The sequence below is a fragment of the Labrus bergylta genome, chromosome 21, assembly GCF_963930695.1.
Source record: "Labrus bergylta chromosome 21, fLabBer1.1, whole genome shotgun sequence".
Classification (NCBI taxonomy): Eukaryota; Metazoa; Chordata; class Actinopteri; order Labriformes; family Labridae; genus Labrus; species Labrus bergylta.
This window is the reverse complement of record NC_089215.1, coordinates 16952253-16970635: the sequence shown is the minus strand read 5'-3', so window position 1 is coordinate 16970635 and position 18383 is coordinate 16952253. Positions and strand designations below refer to the sequence as shown.

The following is an 18383-nucleotide window of genomic DNA, read 5'->3' as shown; positions in this document are numbered from 1 at the left end:
GGTCCAAATATGATTCAGAAAAAATAAAAGTGATTGCAGAGGGGAAGGTGTTACCACTCCATGGCTTTGTAGAGCTGATCCAGGCGATTGTGTGTGGTGGAGGAGAGAACTCAGATCAATGGATGGCTGTTTGTTATCTTAATAACCACAATATAATAATAAAGTCTGATAAACATGTTGACACTGTGACATCATGTCCCTAATAAACTGTAACTGATGGAACAACACACCTCTGCTCTGTGTTACAGTCATGCTATTGCACACCCCCCCCCCCTTCTTACGTACGCTAAATAGTCCACCATATGTTTGATGGTGTTCAGACAGCAGCGGGTAATATAACACCCAAGAACAAACAGTGTAAGGTCAACATTGTAAAAGTAGTAATGATATGGCACTTGACAAACATAAAGCACAAAGGGGTTACTCAAAGAAAAAAACAATGACAGAACATTAACATCAACTCCCATTATAACTCAAAGTGAAGCTGTACATCTGGAAGTAGGTTCATAGCAGGGCCTGACTGTATGGGATTTTTGGGATCAATACCGATATCGATATTAGGAAGAGAACAAAAACTGATACCGATATATCTACCCATAACGCGTTGATCCTTCAATAAGTTATCATACACCTTGGAAAAGTTTTGTAATGAAGACAAGATCCATGTAGCACTCTGCTGGTGACTGCCAGAGAGTGAATTGCGATTGTGATACAATGATACTCAAATGAAATGCTAGTTGACTGGTGTATAAATCTAGTAATATCCGATACCAATAGTCACTTAATATGCTAATATCGGCTGTTATTATCGACTGGGCGATTAATCGATCGGGCTCTTGTTCATATTACTCTATTGTGAATTTTTAATGATGTAATGAAGGATTTCATTGATCATTTTCAGCCATATACTAGGGCTACACAATTAATCACAATTCAAATGTAATGGCGATGAGCGCCAAAAGCTCAAGTTAGCTATCATCCACCCTCACACTGACTGGTGCCAATTTACTGGAGGAGGGGGAACGACTTTGTCTGGGGAAAAAGAAATCAGATACATCATAACTACAGTGTACCTGAACTCACCTCTTTCTGGATTTGTATTTTTGTGTCCCCACTTGACATTTCAGAGCGAAGTGACCGACAAGCTGCGATTCACCACGTTCTACTTCTACTTCGCTCTGGTGGTCTGTGAACTGATCCTCTGCTGCTTCAACGAGAAACCGCCTCTCTTCTCCAATGTTGTCACAGACCCTGTGAGTCATCCATCCAACTTCAGTGTTCACTCAGAACCCATGAAGCATGTGTGTGTGTGTGTGTGTGTGTGTGTGTGTGTGTGTGTGTGTGTGTGTGTGTGTGTGTGTGTGTGTGTGTGTGTGTGTGTGTGTGTGTGTGTGTGTGTGTGTGTGTGTGTGTGTGTGTGTGTGTGTGTGTGTGTGTGTGTGTGTGTGTGTGTGTGTGTGTGTGTGTGTGTGTGTGTGTGTGTGTGTGTGTGTGTGTGTGTGTGTGTGTGTGTGTGTGTGTGTGTGTGTGTGTGTGTGTGTGTGTGTGTGTGTGTGTGTGTGTGTGTGTGTGTGTGTGTGTGGTATGTGAGAACATCTTGTTTGAGTGCTTGAACGTCTGAGTGTGCTGTGGGGCTTGTTCAAGTGGTCACACTCTCATTTACACTCATAGACAGCACGAGTGTTTGTGGCTGCTCTCAGAAATACGTCCTCCTTATCCCAGTTTAACCTCTCTGGCCTACTTTTTTTTTTTCATGCACTTTTTTCATTTTCTTCTCAGAATCCCTGTCCTGAAGCCACAGCGGGTTTTCTCTCCACCATCACGTTTTGGTGGTTCACGAGGTGGGTTCACACCGGGTCTCTGTAACTGCACCAAAAACCAATGTTGAAAATATTGTGATCTTATTTAGCTACTCAGTAAAAGAATATTAATAACATGTGTTTATCTATCATCTATAATATACTCATAATCACAAATCATAATCAGCCAATCATTTACCCCCCTGACTCTCTAAAGCAAGGTAGCTCAACAATGCTACAAAATATAGCAAACGCTCTGGTTAGCTACAAACAACAAAGGCTAAGTTATTCTTGAAATGACCAACCAGATTCTAGTGCTGCAGTAAACCTCTCTACATCTTTAATTAACCTAGCAGAGCTGCACAGTTACCTGCCTAACACGCCAGGCTTTGTAGGCTAAGAATAATCTTGGCCACATTGCAAGCTTGATTACTCCTCAGTAAGACAAAGGGCCTGACCCAAAGAAGGATTGTGCTGCTTAACTTTTGCGAATGAGAGAAAAAGATAATGTGCAATCCAAAAAGCATGTGCAAAGGCTGAAATGTGTGCAGACTGCACTACCTAGCAGACAGCGTCTTGAGTGCACCTGTCTCATTTGACAATTCTATTTATCTCCCTGGGGGTTACATCTATAGATGGTCTGATCCGATCTTAAATCGGTATCATAACGATATTGACGTTATTTACGTATCGGATATCGAACTGTGGGTGCCAATCCATGTCACTGATCAGGAAAGATGGTTAGGCAACTTTAAACATTCTCAACTCGCACAGTCTCGCTTTGTAGACGCTCAGACTGAACTGTTAGAAGTGTCCACATATCGTCTCCATGACAACCCTCAGACGAAATGGAGCAGCTCCTTCTATATAATTAAAAGTACAACTCTTATACTTCAGTTTAAAATGTTTAGTTTGAGAACCTGACGGTTGTTGCTGCTTCCTGTTTGTATGTGAAGCCAGCACAATGCCGGGTTCATTACATCTCTGTGCAGCCTTACAGACAATACCAACAACAACAACAAAATTATTCAATATGACAAAAATCGGATTCAGTGTTGGAATCGGATCGGAACTGAAAAAAAAGTGGATAGTGCATCTCTAGTTAAATCAACCTGGAGCCGTCAGTGACTCGACACTTCATGCACATCTGTGGAGAGCTTTAGAGCCACTGTGCATCAGGACGCACTTTTGCTCCATTCAGAGAGAAACCTTTATTCTAAACAGTGAAACTAATTTCACATATTTAATGTCTGGCATAAAAAAAAAAAAAAAAACCTCTAAAAAAAGTTTCCCCTCCTCTCCTAGCTCATCATCTTTATGTGGGTGAAACAGCTCTGTCAGCATGAGAGCTTATCTCTGCACAGAGTAGAGGTGCAGGCGGCTTTTCTTCACACTCAGACGCAAAACAAGAACACACTACACGGAGCAGGACAACTCTGTGGGCGTGCTGGCGCATGAATATCATCAGATGGAGCAGATAGCGGGAGCAAACGAGCCGCGCAATCTTTGGCTTTATTAGCAGCCACAAACAATTCTTAGTGAAGCAGGCCAATAGCGTCTGCAGTGTTAGCTAGCTCGTCTTGGCTTGTGCAGCAACAGAGAAAGTCTCTATTTTACTGCTCTTAGTAAAGTAGTGTACCATCTTGAGGAAACACATTTATATTTAGATTATTTTCAAAGTAACAAAACAGCTACTGAAATTTCCGCTCTTACTTTACCTGAATCATCAACTTAAAAGCCAAACTCACAATCAGTCTTAACTAGCTGGCTGGCTAGGAGCTTGCCTGCAGGCTCAATAAAAGGAAATATTGTTTTTTTTCTGTCTGTGTATTATTATTATTGCCTGTAGTTGTTTGATAAATAATTAATTTTTCCCATCGTGGCAGCTAATTTCTCCAAGCAGCTTAATTCAGTAGCAGTTGCACAGCTTCCTAGGAGGCTGCTGGAAAGTGATTGGCTCTAAGGTGAATTGGGTGATGAACTTTGGCAAAACCAGTGGCAATGTTTTATGACACATCACCTTTTCTGTGTACTCTAAATTGGACACTTTGATGCCGCCTGCAGTGTTCCATGTAGTTTCAACAGAATCACTGGGGAGCTATCGTGTACATTTTGTGAGGCCATGTTTCAGATGGCTGTTAGCTCAAACCAGCACTTCTCCTATTATCTGCACTTGTTTTGATTCATCAAAAAAAGAGGACGCTGTTTCTTATGGAACTAAAGCATCATCTTTCTGTTTTCTTCTGTAAGCCAATCTCCCCCTTGAGCCGGAAAGCACATTTAGCTAATTTCCGGGGAAATAAAATCTGCTTACACTTAATGATGATTAGCAACATCCAGCCAGCTCAGTTGAGTGTCTTTTAGGGAGCATCATACGAGTTGTTTTCGAGATGAAGGGTGCTACACACTGTGTGTGTTTTCTTTAAGAACAAGTTACTGTGTAATTTTACATTATTGTATTTTTTTACAGTATTGTATTTTTTTATTTAAATGATGTAAATATGTTTGATCTGTTTTTAACTTCTATTTTTATTTTTTATAAGTATATTCCCGTCCCCTGTTTTCTGGAGCTGCTGTAATGCACAAATTTCCCCCACGGGGGATCAATAAAGTTTATCTTTATCTTTATCTTTATCTTTATCAAAAGAAGGATAACAAACCTTAAGATGATATGTCTTTTTTTTTTTTATACATCAGTGTTCGTTTCTTTTTTGCAGTATTTATTTCAAACTACTCTTTTTCTCCTCCTCAGTATGGCCATTAAAGGCTACAAAATGCCCCTGGAGGCCAAAGACCTGTGGTCTCTGAACGAGCGGGACAGCTCCAAGATGATGGTGCCCAAACTTCTCAAAGAGTGGGAGAAGGAGCAGTCCAAAGCCAAGAGGTATGTTTGTAAAAGAAGAGGAGAAACATGTATGAATGGGACTTAACGATCACGTATTGTGGAAAAATACACATTACCATGTATTTATAACAACAAACCCCCAAAGTATGAGAAAAGTCCACCCTCTCCGTCTTCTGCCTGCTCCACTTTTCAGAAAATGTGTGCTCTAACAGGCCGTTTGGAGATTTTCCCTTTGTGACATCACAGGGCTGCTTTTAGGTGATACATTTATCACCTAATTTAATTAGAAGGTTTCTGTTCCACCCCTGCAAAAAAAAAACATGAATTTCCCGTTTTTATATAGTATATACTGTATATATTTACAATTACTATGGTCATGTACTATGAGAGTGCACACTAGAGGTTATTCAAGTCTTATTTGTGAAAACACTTGACATGGTTTAATTGAGTTAGTGGAACGGGTAAGGCTTTAAGTAAAAGTTGGCATTAAGTCATCAAATCGTCCGTAACTGAGCTTTTACAGAACCTTTTTTTTTTATGGAATACCCCCGAGTTAATGGGAGAAAATCCAGTTAAGAAGGGAAAGGACAAGTTTCTGTGAACTGGAGTCCTTCAAGATGGACAAGCTCAATAATCACATTACCCATTACCATATATTTAAATCATGGCCGCCTTAATGTAAGTGTGTCATCCTAAATCTGATTTTCCAGCAGGACGTTGGCGGTGTTACCGCCGTGTGTACAGTTCAAATGACACGTGGTTAGTTACAAGAGGAAGTGGAATCTACAAGTGTTACTCAAGTGCATGTGAACTTGACTGTATGAAACTAAAACTATGTGTTTTGAAACAAATGTCTGTTGCCTTTGGATTACAAAATTCAAGTGCGGCTTCTGTCCAAGTCAGCAGCTTCACCTTCCACGGCCTCGTCAGAACAGAGATGGGCGAGGATGTTGTTTTAGAGGGCAGTGCTCTCTCTATATGAGTGTGTGTGTTAGATGTATGTTCAGTGCTTCTTGCACAAGGGGAACCATAATAAGAATGCTTTTTGTAGTTCTAGCAGCAGGGACCCTTATTGTCTGTACTTAACTTGCACCACTGCGGTTAAATGTACACTTAAACAAACTGTGATAAACTGATGATAACAAAAAAGAAGGAGAAGTTGCTCTTGTGTTTTCTGTATATTTATGGAGTCATTTTGTTTCTTACTTTCAGTTTTAAAGGATGCTAGACCCCTCCCCCAACCACTTCTCCACATGCTGCAGAATGTGTGACTTTTCTCATGTTTCAATATTGCATTCCACTGTTGAAGTGTGTTCAGCTGCATACTAGAGACAAAAGCTGAAGTGATAAGTGTAGCTGCTGGTCACTGAGAGAAGGAGTTTGTTTCCACGTTGTGCCGAAAGAGGAATTTAAGGACAAACACAAAACTCAACAAGCCTTGAGAACTCTGACCTCCCTGCCGCTTCCTTCCCCTGTGCTGCAGTTTCCCTGTCTGAGATTCATTGTGCCTCTGAGAGCAATGTGTAAAACGATATAGAAACGCTCGATAAGGCCTTTTCACTTGTGGTATGGAAACCTGTTTGGTGTTAAGCTGAATTCTTTCACAGTTGTTCTGTCAAGTTTTAGACGGCAATTAGTTCACTGCTGGAATCCGACTCCTGAGCTTTAAGCTGGGACTGGAACATAGATTCTTTAGCTGGATAAACATTCCTTTCCAGGAAACTATTTACATTATGTCTTGCTGCCTAGGATTACATAATTTGTCGTTCATCATAATGCTTTTTTGAGCAACAACTTCAAAATTGAGTCTTCTATCAACTGGAAGGTCAGGGATTCAATGATATGACTGAACTAAAATGTGTTGATGCTTAAAGCCCTTTGTGACAATCAAACCAAGACAGAATTTTACTCATTAAACTCATTAAACTAAACTTACTCATTATCCCCACTTCTCTGTCTCTGACCCAAAAAACCTCCAAATTCTCCAGTGATCCGAATCTGTCCAGCCAGGCTTTGTACTCCAAACCCCCGCCATCAACCACCAACCACGTTGGAGGAGGTGAAACCAGCCCTGAAGAAGTAGAGGTGTTGTTGTCCAATAAGAAAGCTGCTCCCCGCCAGCCGTCCTTCCTGCGTTCCCTCATCAAAGCCTTCGGACCCTACTTTCTGATTGGCTCGGCCTTCAAGTTCCTGCAGGATGTCATCACGTTCGTCAACCCTCAGCTTCTCAGGTAAAGAAAAAGGTTTACATATTACGACTGAACGCTTTTATTACTACACCATATTTGCACATTTCCAACTATAAACAGGCCGACATTGTCTCAGTGTTCCTGGATACTATTTTCAGAATGCCTCTTTGCATGATGTTGATCCGTGTTTTCATGCTGGATTACCTGATATAGTAGCTACTGTAGTTGTTCAGGAAACAACATCATTATGTAAATACATTTCCAATCAGATGGAAATGGTGGAAATTTGGAGTGAGCTGCTTTTTTTTGTAATTTCAATTTTCTCCATCTCAGAAATGTCTTCAGAATGTCTTTCCTGCATATATTGAATATGTAATGTCATGCTGTTTCATAAGAAAAAACACTTTCCACTGGGACCATAAAAAAAAGTCAATGTCATGAGTGTAATTTTTAGAGCGCGACCGATAAATCGGCCAGCCGACATCAGCATATCATGTGACCATCACTATCAGCTCATTTGATCTCCAATATGCCGATATAACTCTGTTTATTCACTTAAAATGTTTTAATAGTTTTTTTTATTTATAATCGTTAATTTCTCATTTTAAATTTGTGTTTCAGTGCACTTTTGTTATTCTGACTTTTGTTCAACTGTAAAAAAAAATCTTGTCTTCATTTAAATCTTTTAGAAAGGTGTTTTATTTCTGCATTTGATGGATAAACGCAAATATCTGTGTGTGTATATCTATAGCCATCCATCTATCTATTTATCCCTGAAGGTTAAAGAAAGAGGTGATGTTTTGAAGCTCGAGGTAATATTTTTCAGTCTCCGCTTGAGCTAATGAATATTTGAAACTCAGGACTCGTTTGAGTTCTTTAAAGATGTTCCATGAACATAATTTGATCTGAGAAGACAGAGCAAAGGACAACAAAAGGAAGAAGAAGAAAAGTGAAGTTAAGCTCTTGATCCTGAGTCATGACTTCTCACACACTGACTAAAGGAAACACACTGGAGAATGTTTCATCACTGTTTAATCTTTAAGAACTATTCCCTTCTTTGTTCACTCTCATAGGATGCTGATCTCATTCACAAAAGACAAGACTGCTCCTAATTGGTGGGGCTACGCGCTGGCCTTCCTCATGTTCTTCACAGCCTTCCTGCAGACGCTCATCCTCCATCGGCACTTTCAGTATTGCTTTGTCACCGGCATGAATGTACGCACAGCCATCATAGGAGCCATCTACAGGAAGGTATGCAAGAAATTTGCATGTTACCTTTTTCTTAGGAAATGCAGTCACCATGTACATGCAATAACTCTCCACTTGTATTATCAAGTGAACCCAGTGCTACTCATATGTCAGTTTGCATTATGGAAGAGAAAGAGACTTTTCACTGTTGTGTCCTGCAGGCACTGGTGATAACGAATGCTGCAAAGCGTTCATCTACAGTGGGAGAGGTAGTCAACCTGATGTCTGTGGACGCACAGAGATTCATGGACCTCACCACCTTCCTCAACATGTTGTGGTCCGCTCCACTTCAGATCATGTTGGCGCTTTATTTCCTCTGGCAGGTACATGCACAGATTATATAAGAATGTCCGTAAAATCCGGTGTATAAGGCGCACTTTTAATACCTAATCTTTCATCTAAAAAGTCGGTTGCGTCCTATATACTGGTGCGACCAATATTCCTGTATAAAAAGCTGATGTTACCGCGAGTGCTGCCTCCACCACGACTCACTGCACGCGATCTGACGCGATTGAAAACTCAACCCCATTCATTGTGTATTCCAAGCTGATTGTAAGATGTGCTAGGATACATAATGACGCAGACCAAGCGGGCTGCACTACATTTTAACATATTTTCTCCTTCATGAGTTCGTAATTATGCATTTACAGAAACGATGGTATATTGTTGAAAACAGACACTTTTTTCAGACTTTAGCTATTGTGAACGTACAAAAGTAGGAACATAGATTAAATATACGAACCCCAAAAAAGGGCATAATATAGGCTCTTTAAAGTTAACGAGGTGGCCTGCTCGACTAGGGGGCTGTGGGTACTTCACAACTTTCACCGCAGGCGGAGAGCTCAACTACCATACTGTAGCTAGTAGGAGTGCAAACAGAATGTGAAAACACATTGTACTAAAAGAGCTACAGAAACTGAACATTGCTGACTCTGATGAATAGAAATCATCACGCAGGAAGACGGGTTGAACCTTTATTCTCTCTGGGAAATCCCAAAACAGCCTGCGTCTTATATACTGGTATTTTACGGTACTATAAATTGTCATGACCAGGCATTATACTCCATGTTTTGTTACACATGTTCACAGATGTATTTAACACATGTCTCTTTTGTTTTTACTGCCTGTGTTTGACAGACCCTTGGTGCATCTGTGCTGGCTGGTGTAGCTGTCATGATCATGCTGATCCCTTTAAATGCTGTCATCGCCATGAAGACCAGAGCCTACCAGGTAGAAACAAGAAGATGATGATGTAAAGATTGAAATGAATTATGCCCCCTGTGACCCAATTTGTTTTACAAGCATATTTCTGATACTTATTATCAATGAGGGTGAATGTGATTTTAACCAGGCTGAACCAGGCTTTCTTTGTTTAAAGCATATTTCAATCAGGAGAGACTTAAAGAAGAGTTTACAAATGTTTATTTAACGGTTTAGGAAAAGATAAATGTGCAATGTCTTTGGCGATTAGACTCCGTCATGATGACTTTATGCACCCAGAGGGGTAATGAGATAGGACACCCCTCTGGTGGAGATGGATAGATGATAGAAGAATGCAGGATGTGATGAGGAGTGGGTTTCTTAATCTGTATCTGAACTCTGCTGAGCTGGAATGAAGGTGAACGGGGCAGAGGATGGTTGCAGCGATCGCACAGAAATTACAAACTGACTGTGGAGGAGAGAGAACAGATTTAAAAATTTGACAGCAGCAGGATGATTGGATTATTACTTAAAGATTTAACGCCCATTATCAGATGATCACCAGAGCAGGGAGGCGGTGGAAGTGGAATAGAGGGAGTGGCTAAGTTGAATGAAGAAAATTGGATGAATGTGTGAGAGAACATTTCCAGTCTTGCTGCTTGAACTTCTTACTCTCTATTTACTGATCGTACTGGCCATGAAGAGATGCCTTTATCGCCTGACTTCACCATACAAAGTGATGGAGAACACAATACACAGCCCTTCTGTGAAAAATGCTTTCTTATGTTTATCGGAGGCCAATGTCTTTTTTATTATTCATTTCTGATATGACAAGTTACTCTCTTTTTATCTTTATCTAAAACAGAGGGAATTCATTATATTTCATTTGTTAACTTATGGATCAAGAGCAATTTTTTTTCCTCTCCTCATCTTCATGTCCCTTTTCTTCATTCCCCTTTTCTTCTCTCCCAGGTGGAGCAGATGCAGTACAAGGACTCTCGTATCAAGCTCATGAACGAGATCCTGAACGGCATCAAAGTCCTGAAGCTGTACGCCTGGGAGAACTCCTTCAAAGAAAAGGTCCTGGCTATCCGACAGAAGGAGCTCAACGTTCTGCGCAAGACAGCCTACCTGGGAGCGCTGTCCACCATGGCCTGGACCAGCGCCCCTTTCCTGGTATGCTCAGCGCAGATGTCGCCAAACTCAGATTCTTAAAAGCAAAAAGGAAGGAAGTAGAAATTAAAGTCATTGGTTCATGTAAGACCCAACACATCCAACAAGCTGCATGAATGGCGACTGTGGCTCAGCGGTAGAGTCTCAACCAGAAGGTCGGAGTGACGTTTATATAAATGTAATGTGTATACCCTGTCTAAATTTAGCTTCTATCAGAAGTTAGATGTTTACAAAAAGATACGACAATCTGGGCCCTTCTGTGCATTTAGAGATGTTTTTGCATGGAGTGGCTCGTTCGCCCTCTCTCTAATTGTGTCTGTCTGTTGAGCAGTTCTTGTACTGTAGCTTTTTCTAGCTTTTTTCTCACCACAGATCGTGACCCACACTTGTGACTTGTTGTCACATTTTTTTTTTACTGCTTTTCGAAACATCCTGTCGTCAAGTGATCAAATCTCCATTATTTTTAATGACCTATAGGATCGAAAAGTTCTGCAAAAACAAAGCTTTAAAAATAAACTTCAGATCTTCAATCATATTTTTAACCAAAAGCTGCAACAAGCATATACAGTGCTGATGTATTTGCACAGTGTGCAGGAGTTTGCCTGGCTACGAGCTCATCTAATATTGGAGGCCTAGGACAACAACAAAAAATGTATAAGTATTGTTGATCTTGCATTGATCCTTACTAACAACATTGAAGTTTAAAAACTGGTATCAGGAATTTGTCCCGACTGATATGCGATTTTTGGCGCCGATACCCATATATAGGCCGATATGATTACTTAAATCTATGCTTGATCCATAGAGATACATATAGATTTACACATTGATTGTGTTAATCCCTCAAATGCAGTTATCAAACACTTGTGGAAAAGATACATCATGAAGACAAGATGGTCACTACTTGACACTCTGGAGGGGGATAATGCTTGCTGTAATCCATAAAGTGCCCTCTGCTGGTGACAGCCAGATAGAGAACTGCTAGTGTAATAAAATGATACTTTAACGAAATTCTGTTGATCGGTCGGGCTCTGTACGGGACAAACATATGAGCTACAGGACAGAACAGCATTCCATCCAGCAATGACGGCTACTCCTAACAAGAGGCCGGTGAAGTGGGATCTGTTATTGATAGAATAAATAGAATGTACTTTTGCAAACAGTCGCCATTGTAGTTAGCAGTGATGTGTCACACGGTGTTATCATATGCTGTTTGGGACTGCCAATGCCTACACCAGGAACATGCTGTTTTTTTTGTTTTTTTTTAAAGATGATTTTGGGCCATTTTTGCCTTTATTGGATCGGACAGCTGAAGAGAGACAGGAAATTACAGGAGGAGAGAGTTTGGGATGACATGCAGCAAAGGGCCGAGGTCGGATTCTAAACTAAACTTTTAGATAATAACTGCAGGGCGTAAGATGCAGTTGTTTGACTTGAAACTCTTGGATTATGTTGCACTTTTTTTTTATAGCGATACCAAATTTATTTTCATCCTTTTTTAAAAGTATTTGGTTGGTTTGCGCGCCTCATATCCAAAGTCTGCAGACCTCAAAGCAGGAATCCGATCTGCGGCTCCTTTGCCGCACGCCATTCCCCACTCTCTCCCTCTCTCTCTCTCTCTCTCTCTCTCCCTCCCTGATTTCTCTCCACTATAGAATGAAGTAACCAGCAGGATGCTTGATAACCTTACTTGACAACAAAACAGAAGAGTCAGGCGTCGTTTACCTCAGAGCAAGACTGGACAAGCAAATACCATAGCAACACTTTTCATCAGCTGGCTGCCTTTTTCCTGACCCAGATCATTAACTTAGTGAAAAGTGTGACCTGCTCCAGGAGGTCTGTTAGTTTAGTGTTATTTAGAGCAGTAAATGTTTGCGCAGGTTTCCATGACAACCGAGCAGGAAATATTGGGGTAGTCTGAGGGAACAAATGCATCTTCCTCTTTTTTTTTTTTGTTGTTGTTGCAGTTTCCACATGAGATACTTTCTCTGCTTTAGGTTAAAGGTCACATGTCTGTCTACTGCATAGATCCTCATATATATCAGACCGTGATAGATCTGTTGGTTGATTAATCGCAGTGTGTCATGTTTTATTTGTCAGATGAGTAACACTTTTGCGAGTTTATAAGTGATTAAAAACTCTGATATAACTGCTGAGTCATGTTCAGGTGTGTTTAGATTTCACAGATGAGTCTGCCGTACATCTCTTCAGTAAACTGATAGACCATGATGTCTGAGAGGCCTGTTTGCTGGTGTGTTTCCAGGTTGCCTTGACAACATTTGCTGTGTACGTGACTGTTGATGAGACCCACATTCTGGATGCAGAGAGGGCCTTTGTATCGCTCTCGCTTTTTAACATCCTCAGGTTTCCACTCAACATGCTCCCCCAAGTCATCAGCAGTTTGGTACAGGTAGGAATGATTCCTTATTTCCTGTTTCTTTTCCTCCCTTCTCTGCATGGGTTTGTTTAGAGTGGCCTTTTCTTTATTCTGCATTGCAGGCCAGCGTCTCACTGAAGCGAATCCAAAATTTCCTGAGTCACGATGAGCTCGACCTGAATTCAATTGACAGGAAAAACACACCCACAGGTAAATCTAAACACGACTCCTCTTTTTGTTAAGATAAAACAGTTTTTTGTTTGTTTTTTGTTTTTTTTTCCACCTTGCTCAGCTTCAGTCATGTTTTTTTTTCACATTGTACAAACTTTAAACAGAATCAACACAGCCTAACAGACACAGAAAACCTGCTTTGTCATCATTCTTTGAAATATAAAGCGTGAACACTCAGTAACTCAAAGCTAGTAGTTCAGAAATGCCTTTTTTTTTTCAGTCAGACTACATTACACTGTCACTTATTCAAAAGCTGCAGGAAAAACAAAAATTTTTTTTTTTTTTGTTTCAACAGATTTCTCAGTGACAGTTGTCAACGGGAAATTCACCTGGGCCAAAGAAGATCCTCCAGTTCTGCACAAGTATGTCATGAAAAGCCTCATATGCTCTTTGTTTGCACTCGTCGCATGTCTGTCATGGTATCCCTGAGGTGATCCCTAAAACATGTTAATGCTGACTTTTTGTTTGTAGCATTAACGTGATGGCGCCCCAGGGCTCCCTGCTAGCTGTGGTCGGCCATGTTGGCTGTGGCAAGTCCTCCCTAATCTCTGCACTGCTGGGGGAAATGGAGAAACTGGAAGGAGAGGTTTCTATTCGGGTATGTTCTCAGATTCTGTATTACCTAGTCCTTGACTAAAACAGCTTTTATACGTAAGGAGTGGAGCAGAGAGACATTTACAGAGGCTCTACTTGATTTTCCATTGCCTTACAATCATAAAAAACAAATGTCATAATAATAATAATAATTGAAGACTAAATTGAGCTATCGTTTTGCTTTGACCTGGTGATATGTTCTTTTTTCAGATTCCCGAAGTAAGCAAAACATGCGAGTTTAAACCCGTTCAGTGTTTGTGTTTGACAGTATGACTAAAAATATTTTCTGATTCAGTCTGACCTGCATCATCTCCAGAGCTGCATTGTTGCTCTCTCAATGTTCCATATAGCCTTGTTCAAAGGCCCCACTCTCATATTAATGTTTAAATACAGAATCTCATGTGTAGTTAGTTTAATAGAAGAGCACATCCAATAATAAGGATAGTAATGATCGTCTCATCTCCCTTAAAGTGAGAGAGTAAATATGTGCGTTTGTTTTTAATGTCTGCCTGTGCTTCTTGAGCTGAACTCTGTAGCTGTCCAGTTATAATCTGTTGCAATATGAGGAAATTATTAGAAATCTGGGACAAGAATTTTGGAAAATATATAAAAAGACACTACCTCCCAAATAAGCGTTTGTTTTTCCTCTCTCCTCAGGGATCAGTGGCGTACGTACCCCAGCAGGCCTGGATACAGAACGCCACCCTGCGGGACAACATCCTGTTTGGGAGGCCCTTCGATGACCAAAAGTACTGCTGTGTTATGAACGCCTGTGCCTTAACTCCTGACCTGGAAGTGCTGCCTGGAGGAGACATGACTGAGATAGGCGAGAAGGTTCGAAAGAGAAGCACTTTCATTTTCCTTTCTTTAACCGAGAAACCGCTTTTTCTTTCTGTTTTACCGAATCAGAAACTCTTGTTCTTTGTCATCAAACATCAGGCTTAAGACATTTAATCGTTTCCTATTCTAACTTCCTCGACATTTCCCTTTCTTGAGAAATAACCTGTGTTAAGAAACCACGTCAACGACTAAAGGTACTAATGTGATTTTAACTTTGTGTCTGGACCCTGCAGGGCATCAACCTCTCTGGTGGGCAGAGACAGAGGGTGAGTCTGGCCCGAGCTCTGTACAGCGATGCTGATGTCTACCTGCTGGATGACCCGCTGTCAGCTGTGGACGCCCATGTGGCCAAGCACATATTTGACAACCTCATTGGCCCAGAGGGATGTCTGAAAGGCAAAGTAAGGAGGGTCTAAATCTAGGTTTTGAACATTATGGTTTTTTTTCTTTTAAGGAATAAAAACAAATCAGTTTGTTTCTGTGAAAAAAGTGAAAAAAGTGTTACGCTCTTTTCTACAAATCTCTTCCTGAATGTGGCCTTTAGAGTCTGAACAGTATTCAACTGTTTCAGGCTTGTAAAGGTCAAAGTACCGTAAGTACGCTGAAGGAATTTTTAACCATGCTATAGACATTTTTTACACACAGCAGTTTTTACTTAATTAAATGTGTGTGCTCCGCCGCGCTGCGTCTCAGCTCCCGCAGTCCGGAGCACTCTGCATCAGATATGCAAAACTTCTATTTTTTCCAGATGCCGGAACACGGCGCATCAATTTACCACAGAAAAGATTGAGCGGGACGGGAAGTAAGACACCGAAAACAACATTTATTTTCAGGATAAAACACTCGGTTTTGACAATTCAGAACATCCAAATGTATGTGTGTTTGTTTATGATTTAAATGGTTTTATACCACATATACCGTATTATCTCGCAATTCCTTTGTCTCGGCACTCCAGCTGTGAGAATGCAGCCTGTGGGGGTTGACGGAGCCGTAACGTACCGGAGCGGACACGCTATGCACACGTATCTGGTGGGAGTTAGCCAACAAAAGCATGTGTATATTTTAAACTTATGACCCAGTGTGCCTCCAGTATGTAACATGGCACAGAGCTGCTACAGAGGCTGAAGACTGTCACGCTTCAATAGAGGAAGTTCTATCTTATCTTGAAATGAGGCTGTATCTTTGATCAGTATGTGTTTGTTTTCATATTTATCACACCAGCCTCTTATAAGAGCTGGTTGGCTTCCTGTTTCTCAGCTTGTAAAGTGCAAATATTTTGTGTCACAGAACTGAAGCTTATCATTGAGGTTGTTCTTCCATTTCCCCCCAGGTTTCCTTTGAAATAGTACAGCCTGTTATTTCTGTTATTTATGACGAGGTTTCTTTTGTCTGCAGACTCGTATCCTTGTGACCCATGGCATCAGCTTCCTGCCTCAGGTGGATAACATCATGGTGATGGTGGACGGCAGGGTGTCAGAGATGGGCTCCTACCAGGAGCTGCTCAATCAGAACGGAGCCTTTGCAGAGTTTCTCAGGAACTACGCCCTGGAGGATATTGTAGAGGAGGACGAGGCCACTGGTAGAGCATAACATCCTTTTACCTTTACAGTGTCTTACCTCGTTTCATCAGCCTGTAGGACTGTTTGGTTGTGCTTTTTTAACACAGCTCAGTGATATTATTTTAACAATGCTTTTATAGAGGACATAATGGAAGAGGAGGAGTTGTTTCCCGAGGACGCCCTTAGCAACCACACAGACATGGTGGACAACGAGCCGGTGATCAATGAAGCCAAGAGAAAGTTTATTAGGTGAGGAAATACCTAAAAAATACAAAACAGGAAACATTTTAGTAGAACTAAAAGAAAAGATCATAATGGTCAGGGGAGCTACTGGATGGCTTTTAAAATGTGATCATTCCAGACACATAGAGAAGACATGTTCATGAATCATTGTCCATATTTTTGTATATGGCGCCTTCCGACAACATGCCACTCATTGTATTTATGTTTTTCTTTCATTACAGGCAGATCAGTGTGATTTCAGCAGATGGAGAGAACCCCAGATGCCGCTCGGTGAGAAGGCAGACTTGCAGGCAGAGCAAACAATGTGAGCTACAAGAGAAGAGGAAATCACAGGGCGGGGAGAAACTCATCCAGGCAGAGAAGGCAGAAACAGGCAGGGTCAGTCCTTAAACTCACTCTAAACTGTCATTGTTTATTTTCATGTAAATCTTTCATCGTCTTTATTTTCAGACTGACACATGGTCATTTATATACTATGATTTTTTCAAGTTTGACACAGAAATAGAATCCTCAACCTACAAACTAAGAATATGGGTCTTAATTAAAGGCAGGGTTGGTAATTTTCTCCAGATACACTTTTAAAGATTCTGGTTGAAATTGTCTTTAGGTCCTGACAGAAATTAATAATTCATGTGCTCAGAAAAAGGAACAAAGAAAATCCATCATCTGTAGCAGTTGAACACATGTAAAAACTTTGACCAATGTCTGCCACAAGGTACCAATCTGATGAGCCAATCACGCCTCCCTGTCTACCTGCTCGTTCTCTACCTCTAGCGTGCACAAGCCCACACTCAAAACACTGAAGTAATGCTACTTTCAAAAACTATCATGAAAGTAACCAACCCTGCCTTTCAGTTCTAGGTCCTGGTGACATGTTAGACATAATCTATCAGTCTATGTTTATTAGTTATCAATACTTAAGTCATTATTTAGTCTTCAGACAGAACTTAGGGAGGCATTCAATAAGACACAAACAAAACCTGTCCTCATAAACTGAACAACATCACCTTTCCAATAAAAACTCATTAAGAATATGACATTCATCTGAATATATAAGACATTCTCCTGATTATATGACGAACCCCTGATTATATAACCCTCCCACTGATTATAGGATCGCCACTTTTAAAAGTCTAGACCCTGAATATAAGATTTTCAAATATGTTTCAGGGAAGAAGAAAAACACAAATTATATTCAGACCAATATAATATGCTTCATGCTTGAAGACAGAGCAAGGCATGTTGACCTGAATGTACCATGAATCTTAATAAAGACTCGGCGGCTGTAATAGAAAAAAAATTCTGTTTTATCTGCAGGTTATTGCAACATCTCTCTATATTACTGTTATTTGATGTCAAAGAGTAAAGTAACAAATGATGCATATCTATATTATAAAAGCACTGTAGTCATTATGAATCCTTTGTCCCTGAGGCTGTAGAAGCTCACACTGTGTGATCTTTACCAGGTAAAATCCAAGGTGTACCTGGAGTATGTAAAGGCAGTGGGACCTCTCCTGTCAGTGTTCATCTGTTTCCTGTACTGCTGTCAGAGCGGGGCGGCCATCGGAGCGAACGTCTGGCTCAGCCAGTGGACCAATGACGCCCCAAGAAATCAGACTCAGGAAAATATTCGTCTGAGGGTGGGGGTGTACGCAGCGCTTGGCATTGCACAAGGTAAGAATCACTGCACACAGTAAGAACTGGATGAAGCATTCTGTCAATTTAAACACCAGCCATTGTTATGCACATGCTATTTCATATCAACACTTTAACTTAAAGCTGCTCTTTGCAAAGACGTTCAAACTGTGTTTTAATGTGTTGCCACATCATGGTGCTACAGTTGTTAATGAACCCTGTCAGGAATGTGCTCTCCATGGTGCCAAAATCCATCTTCCACCTACAACCTTTTATGTTGCTTTTCGTTTCATTCTAAATATTTTGAGGTATTTGCTTTGCAGCAAGTAAGAGGTTTTCTTTTTGTGGAGTTTAGTCATTGAAGAGATGCTTTGGATTTACAGAGCGTGAACACATTACATCTGCGTGCGTTGTTCTTTTCTGGTCCTTCTCTGTTGGTTGGATGCTCTA

At 40.8% G+C, this 18383-nt stretch overlaps 1 protein-coding gene across 2 annotated transcripts in view; it reads left to right on the top strand.

Annotated features, from left to right (window-relative positions):
- abcc3 (ATP-binding cassette, sub-family C (CFTR/MRP), member 3) overlaps positions 1 to 18383 on the top strand; it is a 57418-nt gene that overhangs the window by 23644 nt on the left and 15391 nt on the right. For both annotated transcript variants that reach the window (XM_020640095.3, XM_029278504.2), the window contains exons 5-22: positions 1128 to 1253; positions 1780 to 1841; positions 4552 to 4683; positions 6633 to 6875; positions 7907 to 8084; positions 8243 to 8404; positions 9219 to 9311; positions 10254 to 10457; positions 12718 to 12864; positions 12954 to 13041; positions 13358 to 13424; positions 13534 to 13660; positions 14314 to 14490; positions 14730 to 14897; positions 15892 to 16075; positions 16196 to 16304; positions 16520 to 16676; positions 17765 to 17972. In XM_020640095.3, coding sequence (XP_020495751.1) covers positions 1128 to 1253; positions 1780 to 1841; positions 4552 to 4683; positions 6633 to 6875; positions 7907 to 8084; positions 8243 to 8404; positions 9219 to 9311; positions 10254 to 10457; positions 12718 to 12864; positions 12954 to 13041; positions 13358 to 13424; positions 13534 to 13660; positions 14314 to 14490; positions 14730 to 14897; positions 15892 to 16075; positions 16196 to 16304; positions 16520 to 16676; positions 17765 to 17972 — 2632 coding nt within the window. The remainder of the gene's footprint in view (positions 1 to 1127; positions 1254 to 1779; positions 1842 to 4551; positions 4684 to 6632; positions 6876 to 7906; positions 8085 to 8242; positions 8405 to 9218; positions 9312 to 10253; positions 10458 to 12717; positions 12865 to 12953; positions 13042 to 13357; positions 13425 to 13533; positions 13661 to 14313; positions 14491 to 14729; positions 14898 to 15891; positions 16076 to 16195; positions 16305 to 16519; positions 16677 to 17764; positions 17973 to 18383) is intronic.